The 20,250-nt window shown below is 50.9% G+C and overlaps 7 protein-coding genes across 7 annotated transcripts; 4 read left to right on the forward strand and 3 right to left on the reverse strand.

The window, feature by feature from the left end:
* Positions 1–398: 398 nt before the first annotated feature.
* Positions 399–2,094, forward strand: N7510_009060 (sugar transporter; the record flags this gene model as incomplete). Its single annotated transcript, XM_056980985.1, has 4 exons — positions 399–480; positions 541–1,047; positions 1,113–1,482; positions 1,545–2,094. The coding sequence occupies 4 exons, from the start codon at positions 399–401 to the stop codon at positions 2,092–2,094; spliced, it is 1,509 nt and encodes a 502-aa protein (XP_056831194.1).
* Positions 2,095–2,939: 845 nt separating this feature from the next.
* N7510_009061 (putative ubiquinone biosynthesis monooxgenase (Coq6)) lies at positions 2,940–4,523 on the forward strand (the record flags this gene model as incomplete). The annotated part of the gene is made up of 2 exons (XM_056980986.1): positions 2,940–3,102; positions 3,163–4,523. 2 exons carry the CDS (start codon positions 2,940–2,942, stop codon positions 4,521–4,523), a joined length of 1,524 nt encoding a protein of 507 aa, XP_056831195.1.
* An 877-nt stretch (positions 4,524–5,400) lies between these two features.
* Positions 5,401–9,398, forward strand: N7510_009062 (uncharacterized protein; the record flags this gene model as incomplete). The annotated part of the gene is made up of 6 exons (XM_056980987.1): positions 5,401–5,726; positions 5,795–6,603; positions 6,657–7,933; positions 7,986–8,111; positions 8,163–8,365; positions 8,420–9,398. 6 exons carry the CDS (start codon positions 5,401–5,403, stop codon positions 9,396–9,398), a joined length of 3,720 nt encoding a protein of 1,239 aa, XP_056831196.1.
* A 967-nt stretch (positions 9,399–10,365) lies between these two features.
* Positions 10,366–11,585, forward strand: trr1 (thioredoxin-disulfide reductase TRR1; the record flags this gene model as incomplete). The annotated part of the gene is made up of 3 exons (XM_056980988.1): positions 10,366–10,387; positions 10,444–11,343; positions 11,398–11,585. 3 exons carry the CDS (start codon positions 10,366–10,368, stop codon positions 11,583–11,585), a joined length of 1,110 nt encoding a protein of 369 aa, XP_056831197.1.
* Positions 11,586–12,030: 445 nt separating this feature from the next.
* Positions 12,031–12,648, reverse strand: N7510_009064 (uncharacterized protein; the record flags this gene model as incomplete). The annotated part of the gene is made up of 1 exon (XM_056980989.1): positions 12,031–12,648. One exon carries the CDS (start codon positions 12,646–12,648, stop codon positions 12,031–12,033), a length of 618 nt encoding a protein of 205 aa, XP_056831198.1.
* Positions 12,649–13,836: 1,188 nt separating this feature from the next.
* On the reverse strand, positions 13,837–16,965 carry N7510_009065 (uncharacterized protein; the record flags this gene model as incomplete). The annotated part of the gene is made up of 6 exons (XM_056980990.1): positions 13,837–14,542; positions 15,497–15,748; positions 15,807–15,946; positions 16,012–16,157; positions 16,221–16,441; positions 16,532–16,965. 6 exons carry the CDS (start codon positions 16,963–16,965, stop codon positions 13,837–13,839), a joined length of 1,899 nt encoding a protein of 632 aa, XP_056831199.1.
* Positions 16,966–18,066: 1,101 nt separating this feature from the next.
* On the reverse strand, positions 18,067–19,868 carry N7510_009066 (uncharacterized protein; the record flags this gene model as incomplete). Its single annotated transcript, XM_056980991.1, has 7 exons — positions 18,067–18,421; positions 18,471–18,914; positions 18,964–19,136; positions 19,184–19,208; positions 19,264–19,377; positions 19,418–19,606; positions 19,663–19,868. 7 exons carry the CDS (start codon positions 19,866–19,868, stop codon positions 18,067–18,069), a joined length of 1,506 nt encoding a protein of 501 aa, XP_056831200.1.
* Positions 19,869–20,250: the final 382 nt, after the last annotated feature.

Raw genomic sequence — 20,250 nt, forward strand, 5'->3', positions numbered from 1 at the left:
GTTTCTGGACCAAATGGCTGTTTCCTTTTTTCTTTCTTTCTATCATGACTGGAAGCTAGCTTGTCTCATATTATTCGCAGTCAATACTACCCACGGTACTACTTACTCCATAATGCCATTTGGCTATAATAGCCGAATAATTCCCCTCACAGTCATAGGTCGTCCACGGAGCACGAACTGGGACAAGCTTTGCAGCCCCCACGCTATCCGACCAAGAATCGGACCCTTTTCCCCCACGCTCTCCAACTCGGGGTACGTACCTCCGGGGTGCTCATGCGGAGATAGAACAACACATGACTCGGCCGGTGGCCGACTGGGTGCTCAATTAAATAGCTAGCCTTCCCGAGATCCATTATTTCTCATGCCGTGTTTTCTGGCTTCTGATCATTTCCATCGTCATGGCTTCGTACCTGGGTCTGCGCGGAATGCCCTTGGTGATGGCCATCACCTTGGCCTGCGCCACGGGGTTCCTTCTTTTCGGTGGGTTCTGCCCTTTTTCTTTCTTTACGGCTCTAACAATTAATCGCTTAAATGGTCCAGGCTATGACAATGGCGTCTTCTCAGGCCTCACCACGGACCCAATCTTCCTCGAGACAATGGGCAACCCCAATGCTAGTCTCTTAGGCTTTATCGTAGCCGTCTACGAGCTTGGCTGTCTAGTCGGCGCTCTAGCCTCCGCCGTATGGGGCGAGAGACTTGGTCGTCGCATGCTGATCGTTGTCGGCAGCGTCTGGCTGATCATCGGCACCGTCATCCAGTGCACCTCCTACGGCCGGGCTCAGATGATCGTTGGCCGTATCGTGACGGGCTTCGGCATGGGTGGTATCACCAGTGCGGTTCCTGTCTGGCAGTGCGAGTGCACGCCCGCGCCGATCCGGGGACGCACTGTTGCTATGGAGTTGTCGGCGCTGATTGTTGGTATTGTTATTGCGTACTGGATTGATTATGGGTGCAGTGGGTATACGACTGGGTTCCAGTGGCGCTTTCCGATTGCGTTCCAGATTTTCTTTGCGCTGATTTTGGTTGTTATGTGCTTTTTACTGCCTGGTAAGTTTTGTCTTGTCTTGTCTGGGTGCTGCATGGAAGGATTGTGATACTGATGCCGGTCACAGAAAGTCCCCGTTGGTTGGCGAGCCAGGGCAGACCCGAGGAAGCGCTGGATATTCTCTGTCTGCTGCGCGACGGTCAGCCTCAGGATGAGAATATTCAATTCGAGTATACCGAGATCAAGGAGGCTATTGAACTCGAGGCCGAGGAGTCCGGCAGCTGGAAAGACTGTTTCACGGATGGCGGCATTATGGGCTGGCAGCGTGTTGCCATTGCGTGCAGTGCCCAAGCCTTGCAAGAATTTACCGGAACAAACATTATAACGTACTATGCACCTTATGTCATGGTGCACAGCGTTGGGCTGGATTCTCGTCAATCGCTGCTTCTGTCCGGTGGTCTCCAGCTTTTCTTCCTGGTTGCCTCCTTCATTCCATGGTAAGAACCATCGCATCGCCACTGAATTGGTTTAAACAGAGCACATCTGACAATCTTACCAGGTTTATCATCGACAAAGTCGGCCGACGCAAACTATTCATGTTCGGCAGTTTCGGCATGGGAGCCTGCCAACTAATCGCAGGCCTCTGCATCATGGCCGGCGGCAAAGCGAACGGCATCGCCGCCATAACAATGCTCTACCTATTCCAGGGATTCTTCACCTGGGGTTGGATGTCAAACATGTGGTCCTACCCGCCCGAAATCCTGCCACTACGCACTCGCCAGCGCGGCGCGGCCCTCTCGGTGATCTGGCAGTGGCTCATCACCTTCCTGGTGGTTGAAATCACGCCCGTGGGGATTCAGAATATCGGCTGGAAGCTCTACGTTGTCTTCTGCATTCTCAACTGGGCGACTATTCCCATTGTGTACTTCCTCTACCCGGAGACGGCGGGACGGACTCTTGAGAGTATTGATTTCTTGTTCGCCAATCAGTCTAGCTTTAGGCAGGTGGTTAAGCTGAGCCAGCGGAAGGATTTCGATGAGTCCCCCGTCGCTCGCACTCGCGGGGCTCAGGTGCAAGAGAAGGCTGTGGAGGAGCATGTTGATGCTTAACGAGTATATTTCTATGTCAAGCGTTGAAAATTGTGTACCTAGTAGATGGGATTGGTGTTTGGGGGGTTGCTATTAGAGTCATTTGAATCGTTTCATTGTAAACAGAGTATTAAAGTCAGCTCTCCTTCTTCACCTATCCTATCAATCCCAGCCTATTATCATGAAGATTGTATTAGACATCTTTGCTCGCAAAGTAATTTGTCATTTTGTGGGTCGCAGATAGGTCTGGAATTGCGTCCATTCATTCCCAGAATCGGATTAACTCCGGCGCTCCACCAGGTTCTCTCCACATATGTTGCGATGGAAAGAGAAGCCGATGGGAATAGGTGGAATACATGGTGGAACACATGGAAGCTCGTGGACGAAGGGGACATCATTGACCGCCATAAACTTGCCTTGTTTTAACTCGAAGAGTATATTTATAGGAGAGAAACGTTTGCTCTGTGCGCTGGCATTCTTTGATTCCAAATATCTCAATACAGACCGCCTCACTCACCTACCACACGGCGTTTCATGAGTGTCAATTTCGATATCAAACCAAGGAGACGCGGCTGCGAACAATACGGGGGTGAGGATGTTGATTTCATCGGTCACAGCACCTGGAGAACAAGGCTTCCAGCGATTTCTGCTGCGATAGATGTGTTGACTACCTTCGGTTTCCTGAATATATACCACTCGCAGAACATAGAGAGCTCCGTTTTACTGTTCGAAACTATTTCTCTATGTTTTATTTGCTGGCTGTAGTTGTGCTTGTTGTATAGATTGTGTTTGTCTTGTTTGCACTCGCCAACCTTCTTTCTCAACTCCCGAAGCTCCGATTCCTTGAACCAGTATTGCTCACCACAATGCGTCTAGCCTCAAGGGCCCTCCGGCCATATGTCTGCCCGTCATGCCGACATGGCGTTGGCAGCCGACGATTCGGGTCCCAGATTGCCCAATCGCCTGACATCTACGACGTGGTGTGTGTCGGCGGCGGGCCAGCAGGCCTAGGGCTAGTGGCTGCACTTCGTAACGTCAACCAAAAGACATTGAAGCTGGGCAGTGATCGCTAATACTAGAGTTGCACAGGAGCATCACCCATCACATCGAACCTCAGGGTCGCCCTTGTCGAAAGCCAGGACCTCCAAAAAGCCCGATCCTGGGACCTAGAGCCGACCAAGTTCTCCAACCGGGTCAGCAGCCTGACGCCCTCGTCTGTGTCGTTTTTGCGCAGTATCGGTGCATGGGAGCACTTGGACACCGACCGCGTGCAGGATTATCAGGAGATGCAGGTGTGGGATGGCGAGAGCGGGTCGCGCATATCCTTCGACTGGTCTATGGAGACGCCTCCGTTCGAGGACCTACCGAGTGTCGCCACCATGACCGAGAACGCAAATCTTATTCGTGGATTGTTGGCGCGTATTGCTGCTTCGGGCGACGAGAACCTGTCTGTTTTTGAGAACATGACCGTTGCATCCATTGAGAATGGCTCCGACCAGCACCCCGACGGACCCGATCTGTCGGCCTGGCCTGTTCTCTCCGTCGCACCAACGGGATCCGCAGCGAGTACCAAGCCGGCATCCCGCATCGCTGCCAGGCTGCTGGTCGGCGCAGACGGTATCAACAGTCCTGTCCGTTCGTTCGCTGATATCCCCACCCACGGCTGGGACTACAATCGACACGGCGTGGTTGCGACTCTGGCACTTGCAGAGCCAGATGTCCCGCCAGTCCCTGCATCTATGCGCACCGCCTATCAACGGTTCCTACCTGCGCTGGGTGGTCCGATCGCCCTGCTTCCGCTGCCAAATAACCACGCCACACTCGTCTGGTCGACGACACCAGAGCACGCGGCGTACCTGAAATCGCTGCCGGCATCCGCCTTCTTGGCTATGGTTAATGCAGCCTTCCGTCTCTCCATGACAGACCTCAAGTATATGATGGGCATGGATCGTGCGACATCCGCAGAGCAGACCGCATTCCACGAAGACGAGCTATCCTGGCGCCTCCAGCACACGCCACTCCCTTCCCAAATCCCACCCATGGCCATCGGCCTGCAGCAGGGCACAGTTGCCTCCTTTCCCCTGCGCTTCCGCCACGCAGCCCAATATGTCTCCCCCCGTATTGCTCTCGTCGGGGACGCCGCGCACGTTATCCACCCGCTCGCCGGCCAAGGCCTCAACCTCGGTCTCGCAGACGTCGCTTCTCTCTCCCGCACAATCCAGTATGCTGTCTCCCACGGCATGGATATCGGTGATTTGCTCACGCTCGAGCACTACGCCTCGGAGCGATATCTTCCCAATGCTAAAATTGGTGGCACTTGTGATCTGCTTCATAAGATGTACAACGTCCCTGGAAACGGGCCCGTCACTTGGGCGCGCAGCTTGGGGCTGGATGCTATTAACAAGTTGCCTTTTGTTAAGTCTTTCTTGATGAGGAACGCGGAGGGTTAGCTTGTTTGTGTATAACAGTTATTTTCTCATGTAGTTGTTAATGTATCTATAGCTCTTTCTCCACGCTGCACCAGGTACTGCAACTCTCTAATTTGGCAGGAAGGGGAGTTCAGTCTGAGGCATACCTGCGCGAGAAGAAATTGGAGGAGATTTGGGCACGAAGACACAGGCTACATTGACTTAACCCCCACTAAATCCCTTTCGTACTTGCCAATGGTGCCGATGCTGGATGTTGTATACGAGAACACGTGACCCATTCTGCAGATGGCCGGCGACCCGTTCCATGGGTCCACCAGGGCAAGAATAGAAGTATAGGAAAATGGAATAAACAACAGTGATAGTAGCAAGAGTCCCGCTAATAATAATAACCCTCGGTGGATAGTTACGATTTGACTGCTGACGCACGCTGCTCATGACTGTTAGTGCTGTCCAACCAGTAAAACGGTGGCTGGGGACCAGCCTCCTCGATCTTGACTTCTCTCTTTCCATTGCACCCCATCGTCCATCTCTTTTTCCCTTTTATTGCATTTTTGACCTTTTTTCATTTCTCTAAATTGTTCTCGCAACAGTGAAACCCTCTTCCTTCGACCGCCGCTGCCCGCCACCCCCGCTTGGGAGGTACATGACTCCGGTTGGGCCAGAATGAAATGGTGACCACTGGGCACCGCTGAATCGAGGCGCCATTCAGAGCGATCATATCTGGTGTATGCAATCCTCAATTTCTCCTTATCTGTTCCCTGCCAACAATAGCGTTGAGACCGAGGTTGACCAGGTCGATTCTAGTTGCGCCAACGGTTGTGTCGCAAAGCAGCTACGCACCGCGACGCCCATCACAGACAAGAGTACTTAACCCCGATAGAATATTCGGACCAAATCAATGGCAATGACCACAATGCGTCGATCACCCGAGGCCGCCAATGGCGGCTCGATCCATCCTTCCGATGACCATAGATATGGCATGAACAGCTATGGTCCCGCGATGCCACCACAAGTCCCACGAACACGCTCCGTATCTTCCAGGGGCCCTCTAGCTGCCCAGACGGCGGGGCAGACGCCGGGACGGTCATTCTCAGCCAGGGCTCGGGATCTACCTCCCGGAAGCATGAACTATACAACTCGCAAGCCAGTCTCTCAGGCTGCTCCCATGCAACCAGAAGAATCAAACACACCCCGAGGTATGCCACCAGCACCTCTGCCTCCAGGGTATGACGGGGCCATGGAGGAGATTGAAGAGCCAGCCCCCCATTCCCGGCACCGGCTGCGCTTAGTAGGTCGAATACCACGGCTTCAACAGCCGAACAACGGCGTGGTTGGGCGTCTGATCGATCTCCATTACAAAAATTGGAGGTTACTTTGACTGGGATTACCAAGGAGGAAAAGCGTGCACGGGTTCAGGAAGCAGAAATGAAAGCTCGAGAGCGGCTAGCACGCCAGAAAGCCGAGCGGGAGAAGGCGGAAAGTATGGCCGCAGCGGCTCAGGCAGAGCAGAACATGCGGGCGGCCGCTGTCGCAGCTGCAAAGAGGAAGGAGATAATTCCTGAGCCGCGATCTGGAAGCACGGCAGTGCGCCACAGCAGAGCATTGTCCATGAACCCCCAGTATCCTGCTGTTCACCGTGCTGAGGATCCACAGTATGCACGTACGGAGGATACCATATCGCCAACCGCAAGAACAGGCGGTGTTCCCAGAAAGTTGGTCGCAATGGGCGTGCCAGTGGCAAAGCCTGACGACAATGTTCGCTCGATTTCTCAGGCAGACCCCAGAGTAGCTGCGCCCATGCTCAGCGAGGAGAGGATGGATGAAAATCAATCACCAACACAAACGTTCCAGGATAGTGTGGACTCGCAACCCAGGCCGAAAAAGCAGCAGACCGTGTCCTTTGATGTGCCACCTCCTACACCACCCCCAATCTTCGAGTGGAGAAACCCACAAGTTGCTCGTCTCGGGGTCTCGGATTTTGATTTCCAACATCTTGATGCCGACCGCAGCAAAGCATGGTGGGAAGGCGGCGGAACGACCGACCGCAGAAAGAGCAGAGCTCTGCCCAAGAACTACCAGACGCCAGCTCAGAAACTATCAGGTAAGAGCACTCTCCCACGATACCTGCAAGCTAATGTGACTAACATGACTCAGGAGTGAACGAGCACAAGACTTTCCAGCCCCCGCTGTTCTTGAAATGCGGTCCATTGATCCGATACACGGGCATGAAACAGACCAAGGTCGATGGAACACATGGGCCTGTTGACATGAAGATATGGCGAGGCACTGTCATGATTGTCACGACAGATTCCCGCTCTTCTTACATTACTCCACCCACCTTACGCCTATTTTCCCAGCCCATGGATCTCCTGCCTCCCCCGCCTGTCGAAATCAGCGGCGAAGAGGGCGTCCAATTGGCGCCTGAATATGTTGACCCGACAGCCGGTCTTATGAAAGTTGGCCGTGACGGGCGACCGCTCTACGTCAAACCGGTAGATCATCTCGAGGAGGAAGTGGATCTGTCATTCGTCGAAAGCGATGATGGCATCTACGAAATGTCGCCCAGCATGATCGATTACAGCAGCGAGGCTTCCAAGCAGCCAATACCCTCCAATCGCATCCACTCAGTTGACGGAGAAACGGCGGAAGTTTACCGAGATATCTCAGGAGTTCGTTTGTACGCCGATGCCGCGAGAGATGTGACGTTCTGGAGATTTTCCCTTGAGATCGAACTGAGCTCAACGCAACAGCGGATCGCATACCGAATCAACCAGGGACCTGCCCTGGGATTCTGGGTTCCCGCTGCAGGCCAATCCATGAATATCATGTTCCACAGCGGCAATGGATTTGGGCCATCTGTCGATTCCAACCAACTCTGTGGCCCTGATCCGCTCTGGCGAGATGTCCTCAATGAGCACCAGACTCGCCCATTCCATGTGATGATTGGAGGAGGCGATCAAATATTCAACGACTCTATTGTCACAGACTCGCCGCATTTCCAGGAATGGATGCAAATCAAGAACGTCACCGAGAGGAACGACACCCCTCTTAATCCTGACTTCCGCTCTGAGCTGGAGGAATTCTACTTGGACAACTATTCTCGATGGTTCTCACAAGGTCTTTTCTCGTTGGCCAACTCCCAGATTCCCATGGTCAATATCTGGAATGACCATGAGATCTTTGAAGGCTTTGGCTCCTATCACCATGATTTCATGCAGAGCTTTGTTATTTCGGGGCTGGGCAAGATCGCCTTCAAGTACTATCTGTTGTTCCAACACCACAGCGTCCCAGAGGAGACTGAGACGGACGAACCCAGTTGGCTTCTGGGTGCTCAACCCGGTCCTTACATTGAACAGCAAAGTCGAAACTTGTTTATGTCTTTAGGCCACGGGGTTACGTTCCTCGGTCTGGATTGCCGCACCGAACGCATGGTAAGCCTCCCTAGTAGAACTGCGGGAAGATTGTGCTGACAATGCTTCGTAGAATAACGAAGTTCTCAACGAGTCGACTTGTGATCGTGTGTGGGATCGATGCCAAGGAGAGATCATGAGAGGAGAGACAAAACATCTGATTGTACTTTCGAGTGTTCCAGTTGCTTATCCTCGAGTGGTATGTACTTGTTTTCGGTTTAAATCTTTCCATTTCTAACATCAACTGCAGGCAATGCTCAAGAATTTTATGAATAATCGCAAGTCGCTGGGCAAATCTGGAATGCTGGGTGGACTTATCAACAGATCTGGCGGCAATGTAGAGTTATTCGATGACCACTGGACTGCAAAGAATCTCAAGTCAGAACGAACATGGCTGGTTGAGGACCTCCAGGATCTAGCAGCAGAAAAATCTGTGCGAGTCACAATCTTGAGGTAAGAGAATTTTGCCACAAGAAACTAATACGTGCTAACTTGCCGTTTATCCAGTGGTGATGTTCACCTTGCCGCCATCGGACAGTTTCATTCGAGCTCTAAACTTGGAATCGCCAAGGACCGCGACTATCGATACATGCCCAACGTGATTTCTTCAGCCATCGCCGATATCCCCGAGACGGAGCTCGTCTCGGACATGCTCAACAAACGCAGTACGGTGCACCATATGGATTCGAATACGGATGAGGACATCATTCCCATCTTCACTCAAGATGTCAATGGCAAGCCTCGAAACAACAAGCGATTACTTCCTCGGCGGAACTGGTGCTCAATCAGAGAATACCACCCTGGTTTCACGCCGCCAGCGACGCCTGAACCCATGACACCACTAACGGAGCCTCGGCCCGGCATGCTCCAGCGGACCTTGTCACTGGGACGCGGGGGAGACAGAGACAAATCTAGCAACAAACCAGGCGGTGGTCTTCTACGACGACTGTCTAATCGTGCGGGAGGGGGGCCACCGACGAGATCCTTCAGTTTTGGCCCCGGCGGAAAGAGGCGCGCCAGCGTCGACAGCCCACTACGCCCAAGGGAAAATGGCGACAGCTACTTTCCCGGCGGAGACCAGCCTCCTCCTCGCCCAGGCCCATTCCACCGCCGGCCAAGCAACCTCGGCAGAAAGCCGTCAAAGAAGAAGAACAAGATCGAAGATGATGGCGCGGGCGCCTTCATCGACCTTGAAGGTGGACTGGCCATCACGCTGAACCTGGAGGTCAGCCCTATGGACCCGTCTGGGATTACGATTCCCTACAAACTTCTCGTCCCGGTGCTGCGTTACCAGGGCAATGAATATGACCCGCCCCCGACACAGGTGGTCAAAGGATGGAAGAAATGGCTGAAAGTGCAGCGGAAAAACGAGGCAGAGGCTGATGCCAGTGAGGACGAACTTGATGATGACGATGATGACTTGATCAATAACACGCGCGCCAACGCGGCGAACCACGCCGGAGGATCACGAGATTACGGCGTTTAGTGCTCTTCTCGCAGTGTAAATCAGAGAAAGAGGAAATTTTGTACGGGGACATTATTGCCAGCGTTAATATAGGACTTTCTATCTACTGTTACTCACAGCCAACCCGCAGATTCAACAGTCAACTGCGTTAGTATGCGGCTAATTTTCAGTACGGGCTCTAGCGTAGAGTTAGTTCAAATACAGCTTGAATGAACCTGAATTACCAAGAAGAAGAGTCACTTCATGCTCTCCGAAGAAGAGACAGAAAACTATTAAAGAACAAGCTGTATACATAGGTTGACTAAGGGAGTGAAAAGGCAGAGACCAAAACAGTGACGTAGAAAGCGACGTACTCTACTGAGCTCAGTACAACTTTAACTCGGTGGATCTAGTGCTGCCAACCGGGAGAGCTACGTTTATCGAGAGTAGGATAAAATCAAGGCACTTTTGATATGATCCGGTGGTCTGATTGGTTCAAATCTCTTCGTTTGATTGTTTGATTGTTGTTGTTAGTCAGCGGTCGAGGCTTGCCGCGCTTTCTAATACCGCCGCGCACGTGACATGTTCTCGAAGCTGCGAATGATTAATGCATGTTGATTAACTAACCATAAGGATGCCTGTTGAATAATAATATTGCCTAGTTTATATTATTATTGCCCAGCGTGGTATTTCATGCCGAACCCAGGCCGAGCCGGACACGCCATCCGCCGGTTATCAATCAGTCCACGGCCCATGACCTAATCCTCCCCACCACCGACGGAAAATCAGTATCCTTGCTTATAACCCTCGTTTTTTCCCGAAGCCCTTCTTTTCCACCCGCCAAGCTGTTTTCTTCAACCTTCCGTCGTTTCCCTTTCGCCCTCCGATCCCTCGGATTCCCTGCCGCCGCAGCCTCCACCACTCTTCATCAACAATCGCCCCCTCCGCCTCGGCCCTCTCGCAGCCTCTGTCGACGCCATTGCGCGTGAATAGCACCACTTCCGCCCGAATGGCTCACTCCAAGGTCGTTGGTGAGTTAGCCCACACCGGTTGAACCATCACACAAAAACTAACACTTTTCTCCTAGTCATCGGGTCCGGCCCTGGCGCCCACACAGCCGCCATCTACCTGTCGCGCGCAGAACTCAAGCCCGTGCTGTATGAGGGCATGCTCGCCAACGGCACCGCCGCCGGCGGCCAGCTCACAACCACTACCGACGTGGAGAATTTCCCGGGATTCCCCGACGGTGTGGGTGGCCAAGCGTTGATGGAGAACATGCGCAAGCAGTCCGAGCGGTTCGGCACAGAGATCATCACAGAGACGATCTCCAAACTGGATCTGTCGTCGCGGCCGTTCAAGATGTGGACCGAGTGGAACGATGGCCCGGATAGCGCGCCCGCGCGCACCGCCGACGCCGTCATCATCGCCACGGGTGCCAATGCCCGCCGTCTGAACCTGCCCGGCGAGGAAACCTACTGGCAGAACGGCATCAGTGCCTGCGCAGTCTGCGACGGCGCCGTGCCTATCTTCCGGAACAAGCCCCTGTACGTGATTGGCGGCGGCGACTCCGCTGCCGAGGAGGCCATGTTCCTGGCCAAGTATGGAAGCCGCGTTACCGTGCTGGTGCGTCGCGACAAGCTGCGTGCTAGCAAGGCTATGGCCAACCGGCTGCTCGCGCACCCTAAGTGCGAAGTTCGCTTCAACACCGTCGCTACCGAGGTTATTGGCGAGAACAAGCCTAACGGCCTGATGACCCACCTCCGCATCAAGAATAGTGTCTCCGGCCAGGAAGAGATCGTTGATGCCAACGGTCTGTTCTATGCTGTCGGCCACGATCCGGCCAATGCCCTGGTCAAGGGCCAGCTCAAGCTCGACGAGGACGGGTATATTATCACTCAGCCCGGCACCAGCTACACCAGCGTCGAGGGCGTCTTTGCCTGCGGTGACGTGCAAGACAAGCGGTATCGTCAGGCCATCACTAGTGCTGGTACGTTTTTTAAAGCTTCATGTTTCAATGCAATTTACTAACCTGGCAATCTAGGCTCTGGCTGCATCGCCGCCCTGGAGGCCGAGAAGTTCATCTCGGAAAGCGACTCTCCAGATGAACAGAAGCCCAACGGCTCAGTGGAGCACTCGGGCGTCGAGCCCGCCGTGCAGGAAGTTAACGGCGAGGTCAAAAAGGACGCGAAGGGCGCCACCGCCGAGTACAAGTCCAACCCTCTACTGTAAACCTGTGCATTTTCCTCTCATCTCTTTCCGCCTTTATATATGTCTGGCGAATTTTTCTTGGCGTCTGAGTGGATTTTTTTTCACCCATACTCGCGTGCACATCTAGATCTGTTCCTCTTACCCGTGCTCTTTTTCAAATTCCCCGTGCACTTTTCGAATTCCCCGTGCATAGATAGTGTTTTGTCATGAAATAGACGCATGGTGAAATGATACTGCTAGCTCAGACGTTGATCGTTTCCCCTCCTTTTGCACCGAAATTCCTATATACCGTGTGGTGGTGTACTAAATTGCGGCCTAAGGCAACAGAATGTATGGAGTACATGGTGTCTTATTTATGATGATGATAAGACAGTGCGGGCTTTTCAGCTCGCGGCGAAGAATAAAATGCAACAGCATCGATGAACTTGTTAATCTATGAATACCCGATACTTAATGGCGAATTCAGCTACCCGTATATAGTATTCCAATCGAAATTTGCAGATGTGAAAAGGTCCCAAAACTCTCTGTCATCGGCACTGAATAGTGCGGCAAATGGACCAGAAGAAGGCAAATGGGAAGACAGATCATTACTTTCAACAACCGGTTGCAGAAGGTCCGCAGTGGATTCCAGGCCGTAGAGAGCTTCGATGTCGGCAGCAAGGTCCTGGAATGGCCTTTCTGCAACGAAAGACTCTCTGCTTCCAAGTAGGGTCTGCAGATCATTTTCGTCTGGGAGTGGATTGACGACTGGGGATTCAGTGCAGCTCGCACTGGCATCAGAACTCATTCGGCGCGAGGGTGCCGGACTAGGATCTGGCGTCTGAAAGTCCTGATCCCGATAAATACGTCTCAAAAGACTATCAAATGCAGATGCATAGCGGAGGGCAGGATGCTTAGGGTTTGAGGAGGCTGTCGACAGACATTGTGTGAGCGCTCGGAGCAAGCGAAGGATCGCCCTTTTCTGGGACGGCGGTAATGGAATAATGACGACTGTTTTGAGAAGAAAGACACCCGCGTGGCTGAAGAAGAGAAAAAGCGCAGAGGAAGGTACGATAAAGCCTGCAAGATGCGTTAGACTGGACATTTCTCGATAATTGAATGGGAACGGCTCAACGAACCCTTGAAGGTTGTAGCCTGCCAATGACCAATCGAAGGACATCGGCCTAATACTGAAGGATCAGCAGGAGATACCAAATCGTTTAGATGTCACCGTACCGCTGCATTAATAGCTTCAACAATAAAACGTCCGTCGGATGTGCCCATTAAACCTGTTGGGAAATAATTTGAAGGACGATTGCCATCGTTGGCACTTATTACCCGCTGCATATACGCCTGCAAGGAGAAAGAGTAGATATATAATCGGAGATGATGCTGTAACGATCAATTTTGTTAGTTGAAGCAGGTTTATCTCAGAGTTCATTTCTCACAAATGATACCCAGACACACTCATTGATAGGATATGTCCGCCACGGTTTATTCTGCCAACGGTTGCGAAAAGCCGACAAAGCTAAAGGCTCGATTAATAAACAATGATAGGAAATTTTCGCTGATGGCATGCTCTCACTCTCTGCAAAGTCGTCAATGTGTTGATAATATTGTTCAGCTTTCGCCAGAGCGACTGAACGGCTTTTCGAGGGATACAAGAGGTCGTGAGCATTGCCCAATACCTGCGTCATTTGAACAAGACATTGCAAATAGGCGGCATAATCTTCCTGAATACCCGGGATATGACGCATCTCGGGAAAATCCACAGCGGGATCAACGTTTTGATGCTGGTAAGTCATTCCAGGACCTTATGTGGCATGATTAGTTCTTAAAATCCGAAGCTCACGGAAAGCTCTTGTTTCCATTGGCACCGTAACGGTTGTCAAAGTTGCTCAAGACTGCCTTCGAATGGATAGATTGCTACTCACTCCGATGCCAGAACACCTTTCCAACTCGAATGGAAATTTGCCGGTCTAGGCAGTAGCAGTCTAGAATAACGTATTAGCGCACCTCCAACATGCTGATGACATATGTTTCTCACAGCTCAATGCCACTTTTCCCCTATGACGATTATGATCAAGCTTTTCATCCACGTCTTCGGCTTGCATGTTTAGCCTCTCAAGACCTAGGAAGTAAGCTAGCCGCACAGCCTAGAAAGGATCAGTTTCGACTAGAATTGATTAGAGTGCCATCAGACCTACCGTTCCGACATTCATCCAGCTCATTTGATTTCCGACGCCTCGTTCTGTGCCATGGCCCATGTTTGGGGGATATTCTACAGTCGACATCAATATCGATCTCTTGCATGAAGCATTGTTGTCATACCTGAGAGGAGCAGGAATGCCTCAACCACCTCCATAGATGCATTTTCCCCCTCGATGGCAACCTCCGCAAAAAGGATGCGCACTCTCTGCCATAAAAGGTCATGTAGAGTTTGATTCCCCGCCAAAGACGCTGTTACCACGAGGATAGCGGCCATCAAGTGAGGTTCCCGACTCGCCATGGTCAAAACGTGTTCCGGGGTGATCTGCATCCTCTCATGTGGGATCAAGGGCATGATGGGGTGCACCGAGCGCATATAAAAACTAAAGAGCTTAAAGAGGGTAGTCTTGTCGATAAGCCCTTCTTGAAGCAGGAAAAACTCTGTACTGGAAGACGGCTCGCCAGATAATTTCGTGCCACCTAAGGTTGAATTCCGCTGCGCGTCTAGCATGTGCTGCACTCGATGTTCCGAATTGACCTCCGCTTGGTCCAGTAGTCTTATGGCGTCAGATGTGTTCCTCAAGGGGAATGTTGCCAATGTATGACTGGCGATTTGTTGATCATAGCTTGTAGTATCCCTTTGATTGATATCCCTGGTTGGTTTGGATGTGGTGATCGGGGCATTATCTCCAGCCTCCACGACGGGCTCGGAGGAGCCCATAAATGGTTGCCAGGCGGATTGAAACACTTGATCTCCGCTATGGGCAGGGCTAGGCGAGTGAAACTCATCACTGCGTGAGCCAATCGCGACCGCATCAGGTCTGTGGTCATTCTCTTCCCTTGCTCTTTTGGGTGGGCGGCCCTTTCGCTTTCTCTCAGGAAGAACTGGAACTAATGTGAGCTAACAGGCTTCTAGGTGGAGAATAAACAATGCAACCCACCACATCGTAAGTTGGCTCTACGACAAGTTTGACAAGGTAGTTTTGGGTTGGCCGGGTCTCCTAATGCACACTTCTGTTTCTTCCGTCGGCAGTTCTCGCATGCCTGGTAGACTCTCCTGAAGCCGGAAGTTTGACGTGAGGGGGGCTTTACTGAGACTGAACCACTCCCTGAAGACGTCGTATCAGCCATGATGACCGTTTCTAATGGCTCGAAATAAGGAGATCAACAATGCGGCATCTCCGCAAATCAGGATCGTGGAAAAAGGGGATGAAAGTGAGATGTTTCAAGATCCTGTGATACTAGTCGAGAGGATAACTCCGCTTCACTATGGTGGATCGCCGAATTGGGTAAAAATAGCCGGAAGTACCCGGCCCTTTGGGCTAATGTGTGGAGCGTATAGTAACTGACCCAATCTTGTGATCCTTCTGGTCATTGTTTTTCTACCCCGGATTGAGCCCTAAGTTGTTTATTCGATTTGCGTCTAAACCCCCATGATGAGCCAACATATGCTGCCGGAAAGTGCGCTGAAGATACATGATACCCTCAGATCATTATAGCCCCGGCCTCCCCCTCAATGATTATCATTTAGACTTTAGAAGTTCTTTCTCTGAGCTTCATTGGAAGACCGCCTCTGATTCCCTGCCGAGCGAGAAGCATTTCATAAGCATTTTGTCTAATCGCTATGGGGGAAGGAATACCATACCATGTTCAGAGCAGCAAGCGGCTCATAAGTCTTGGATTCGTCTGTTAGGATGACATCAAAACGTTGGAGAATCGCAGTGCTGATAGCGATACCCTCGTACGTCGCGAGTGCACGTCCGAGACAGCTGCGCGGCCCAGCATTCCAGGAGTGGTATTCTACATGCCATAGCATCAGTAAGCTCGAAACCAATATTGCTACTTCAAACATGAGTTGTATCTTACTGAATGGACTGTAAGAGACGCTTTCTCCGTTTTCTTTGAGCCATCGGTAGGGATTGAAAACGGAGGCGTCCCTCTCCCAGACTTCAGGCATCCGTGACAAAACATAATTCTGGTAGCTGACGACATCACCTCTATTTAAGGACCGTTAGGATCAGCTCAATTGGAGCTACAAGGGAACAGTGATCATACTTTTTAACATGACGGGGGGGAAGTTTGAGTTCGGGCACCGCAGGGAGAATGTCGTTTTCTGCTGCCTCCATCTGGCCGGCTGGAGAGACCGTGTCAAGGCGAGCGGTTTCGTCCCACATGGCATTTGCAAAGCGCAATTTCTTCAAGAGAGTGGGTCAAAACACTGAAAAAGAGCAACTAAAAGGGCTCCAGAATGTTGACATACCGGCGCATCACTATAATTCAGGTAGCCATTGGTAAAACCAAGTTCCCCTGCCTCGGTGCGAATCTTATTCGCGGCATCGAGATGCTGATTCTCTTTGTGGTAAATCTCCTTCATGAGCCATGTAAGACTGTATGCTGTTGTGTCGCCTGTGTGCGCAATGCTATCAGCGGAAGACCCGTTTTGGGGGGAGGGGGGTTGCAACAACTCACGGCCAGCAGATAGAAATGAGAAAACCATTCCGCCCAATTTGTATGGATCAGTTGTTGATTGGGCGAAGAGATCTAGGAGATCAACTCCAGCGTCTGGATCAGGTGTATAGCCATTCCGCATAGCATCAAGGCGCTTCTTGATAATATCATCAATCTTTGAGTAGAATAGTTCCGTAGCTCGTTTGGTGATTTTGTCCTCGCCGGAGAGCTTTTCGGTGATTCTCCACAGAGGATCACGTCTCCGCCGGTCAAAGCCTACAAAGTCAGCTTATGAGACCTCATGATATATTTGAATATGGGAGGAATATGACTCACAGAGGGCGGCCTGGTCAAATGCTGCAATGTAATCAGGCACTGATCTGAGGCTCTCGGGATCTTCTGATAAAATCTCGAGGGCGAGCTTATCCTCATGGAAAGCGACTCGAAGGAAGAGACAGAACATGAAGCGTCCCATCAGTTCCTGAAAGTCAAACTCCGTTTTCTCCTTGGCCAGATTAGACAGAAGTCCAATAAGGGTATCGAGCGACTGGTGAAGGGACTTCGTGATGTGGGTTTCAAAGTTCCGCTTGCTGAACGCTCGCGTCGCCGACTTGCGCTGGAATTGCCATTCTTTTCCATCGACAATAAAAATTCCGGTCCTATGGAGTGGTCCAAAAGCATTGCGGATAAAGCTTCCGCGTAGGTAGTTCTTGCTGTTGTGCTTTTGAATGTGTTCGAGGTAAATGGGGTGATTTATTATATGCATGCGAAAGAAAGGGACTGTCATCTCGTAGGCAGGTCCATATCGCTTATAAAGAGAGAACCAGGCTGTACAGCTAGCGGCACCATTGGTTTGGAGCTCCTGAGCATTTCCTTTGAAGGCCTTCCCCTGTGGCCCGGGGATCCATTTCACGTTGGCAGAGGATGAAGTCCAGAAGCCCCTGTTGCGGTAAGTCCAGCAGATACCTGTGTCGTCAAATCAACACTCTATATCATGTATTTTGCTCCTGATGACTGAAAATGTGACTTACCAGTTGCCGTCAAAAGGAGCAGCAGTCCAGCATATTGAACTAGTGTGATCACTGAGAGATGTGGAGGGTGCTTGAGTAGAGCGTCCATCTTGTTTGGTTCACGTCAATCAATATTGGAGACTCGGAGTGCAATGGTTTGACCTTTAAAAAGCTCATCGATCTAGTGTTACCAAGGGCAGTTACCTTTATATCCAAAGGCGGAGAGTGGGGGTGGATGATGTCGCATTAGTGATGACAAAAAGTGCGAGTCCTGTATTGAAAGCCCAACATGAAGTCCGCAAATACCCGGGTTAAAAATGGGGCCTGGGAATGGATGCTCAGACCAGATCTATCCTCTTGCACGGCCCTTTCATATCCACCATCATTCTCATCATCCCACTTGTTGTTTCAATTTTGGCCGGATACTATCGGGCATTTTCTGTCGGAAATCGACCGGTAATGTGACGTCAAATCAGTGGGTTATTTGACGTTGTGGGGATCGGTTCACGTCCTTGTGGGGTTATCCCCGCAAAGACGAAGGAAGTAGTCCAATGGGACAATTTGTAAGTTCATCGTGGAATTAAGCACCAGTAGGAAATCTCGATCAGAATCGTTAAAGATACTACTGAGGTCTTTGACCGAATCCAAATGACCAGTTTTGTACCTTTTGACTAGGGACTACTAGGTACAGTGTTTACTTGACCTAGTTAGATTGTGATGTGAATCTGAATTCATTTTTACTCCGATTACAAGGCAGAGGAAAATGTATATCATGAAACTTCTTCTATTGCTAATCCTGGTGGCCCATGTTTGACGGTCAATCTGAAAGCCCAGAAATTTGTAGACTGTAATTGATTTCACAATATATAGCGGAACCCAGGTGGTGGAGAGTCGAGCTTGTTCATCTCTGCAGGGCGAATATCTGGCGAGGACTCAGCTTCTTCCAATTCTTTATTCATTCTGGTATGCAAAAGACGGATTGTCAATGCCAGGCCCGCAACTATAAGTAAGATCGCAGCAGTCGCACTACCTCCAGCAATGTACCGCGGGCCTGAGGAGGACGGCCACATGTAGCTGCCATAGATTGAAGAGGCGTTACCCGTTAGGTTGATTAGGGCAAGCGCAGCCGATCGTTTGACTAGCGGTCGAGGGAACGAGTTGGCTTCCCAAGCGAGAATGATCGTACAGGCCGAAACGGCGCCCATGGGCATTCTGAGAAGATTTAGTACCAACCCTAACAGCCAGGGAGAAAACGACTCACAGAAACATAGCAAACATGCGAGCGCCGGTATTTGTTGTTGCAGTAGCAATAACGGTCCCGATGAAACTGATGACCATCAAGCCAACGATATGGAGACTTCGGTCGTTCATTTTGCCAGATGTCCAGGTTACCAGGAGTGAGACCAGGAATGTTAGAATCCAGACTGGTGCAGTGATTAATAGTGTCTCAATATTCCCATAGCCAAGCGTCTGCACAATCGTCGGGAAGAAGTACTGGAAGGTCTGAGACAGAAGTGAAGTGTGCAGAAGAAGTATAAAGAGATACACCCTTTTATCGGTCAAGGCTAGTTTCAATCCTTCCACAATGCTGACAGAAGTAGCGTCGTCTGCTTCTTTGGCATCATGCATGAGGCGCCATTGAGCATAAGCCTTTTCCTGCTCATTCAGCCAGGAAGTGGATGCCGGGTAGTTAGGGAGAAATATGCTGACATGGTCAGCGTAAGAGTGGAGAGGAAGAGCATGTAGAAACTTACGCTGCTGTGATAGACACAGCAACTGTGATGCATCCTTCAATAATAAAGAGCCATCTCCATGCTGCAACTCCTAGTGCACCGTTAAGGGTTCCAAGGACTCCTGCGCCTATCAGACCTCCGAAGGCATTGGCCAGGGAGCTACCAGAATAGAACCACGCAACACGATGGACCAGCTAATTCGGTCAGACACGCATAATTAAAATATAGACTGAGCCCCTACCTCTTGTCTGGTATACCAGCTCGACCTAGATACAGCCGTCAGTGATGATCTGTTGCTTATTACTCCAATGGGCAACTCACATTAGCATAAGTGCGCCTGGGAAGAAGGGAGCCTCCACGAAGCCCAGAAAGAACCGTGCTACGACAATTCCAGTAAAGGATTGAGCGGCCGCTTGACAAGCGGAAATAGTTCCCCTGTGAGAATATGAGCCTTACATCCCACACATGCAATTACGGACAGACTTGCCATATGGCCATGGCGATGCCCAGAAAACGAGCAGGGGGAACACGAGTGATAAGAAGGTTAGATGGCAGTTGCATGAGGATGTATCCAACAAATAGAATGCTTGTTGCGAGGTTGAAATCGGTGTCCACCATGCCCAGGTCTTTCTCCAATGTACCCAGTCGTGCCTGGGACAGGTTGCTGGGCCAAATATTAGCACAGTGACAAAGAACTAAGCGAGAACGAAAATGCCATACTTGCGGTCCAAAAAGTTCAAAAAATACATGAGAATAAGAAACGGTAGTAGATGAAGGTCCACCTTGCGAAGAAGGGTACGATTCATCTCATGATGCCATTCTGGGCTCTTCGAAATGTATGCCTGGTAAACTGGGTCCTGCAGCAGGCCAGGACTGGCTTTGTCTTGACCCTCCTCAACATGCTCAGATGTAATAGTATGGCCCATAGTTTTAATGCCTGTTATGTCGCTATGTTAGAACTATTCCACATGGGAAGAAGCTCCTTTTTATGACGGGGATCCCCGCAATAATCGCAACCAGGTCTTTTCTAGGTTCCAATCGATATTGCAAAGCTTATAAACAACCGGTGTCATACTAAAACAACGCATACCCATTTAATATTCGATAAAATAGAATTACAATTGGTTGGTGCTTTTTGAAAATGACCCTTGGGTTGGTCCGTGAATCCTGGGGGCAGAATTCCGGGGTGACTGACTCCACATCGGCTGCCAAGATCCCGAGAAAATGACCGTTAGTATCCGGTCAACATTCAAGGACTTGCATGAGGAAGTCCAGATCCTGCGAGGTCGTGCGAAAGGCTTAGACATC

This window comes from Penicillium lagena (assembly GCF_028827675.1).
Source record: "Penicillium lagena strain IBT 129212 chromosome Unknown utg000006l_segment0_segment0, whole genome shotgun sequence".
NCBI lineage: Eukaryota > Fungi > Ascomycota > Eurotiomycetes > Eurotiales > Aspergillaceae > Penicillium > Penicillium lagena.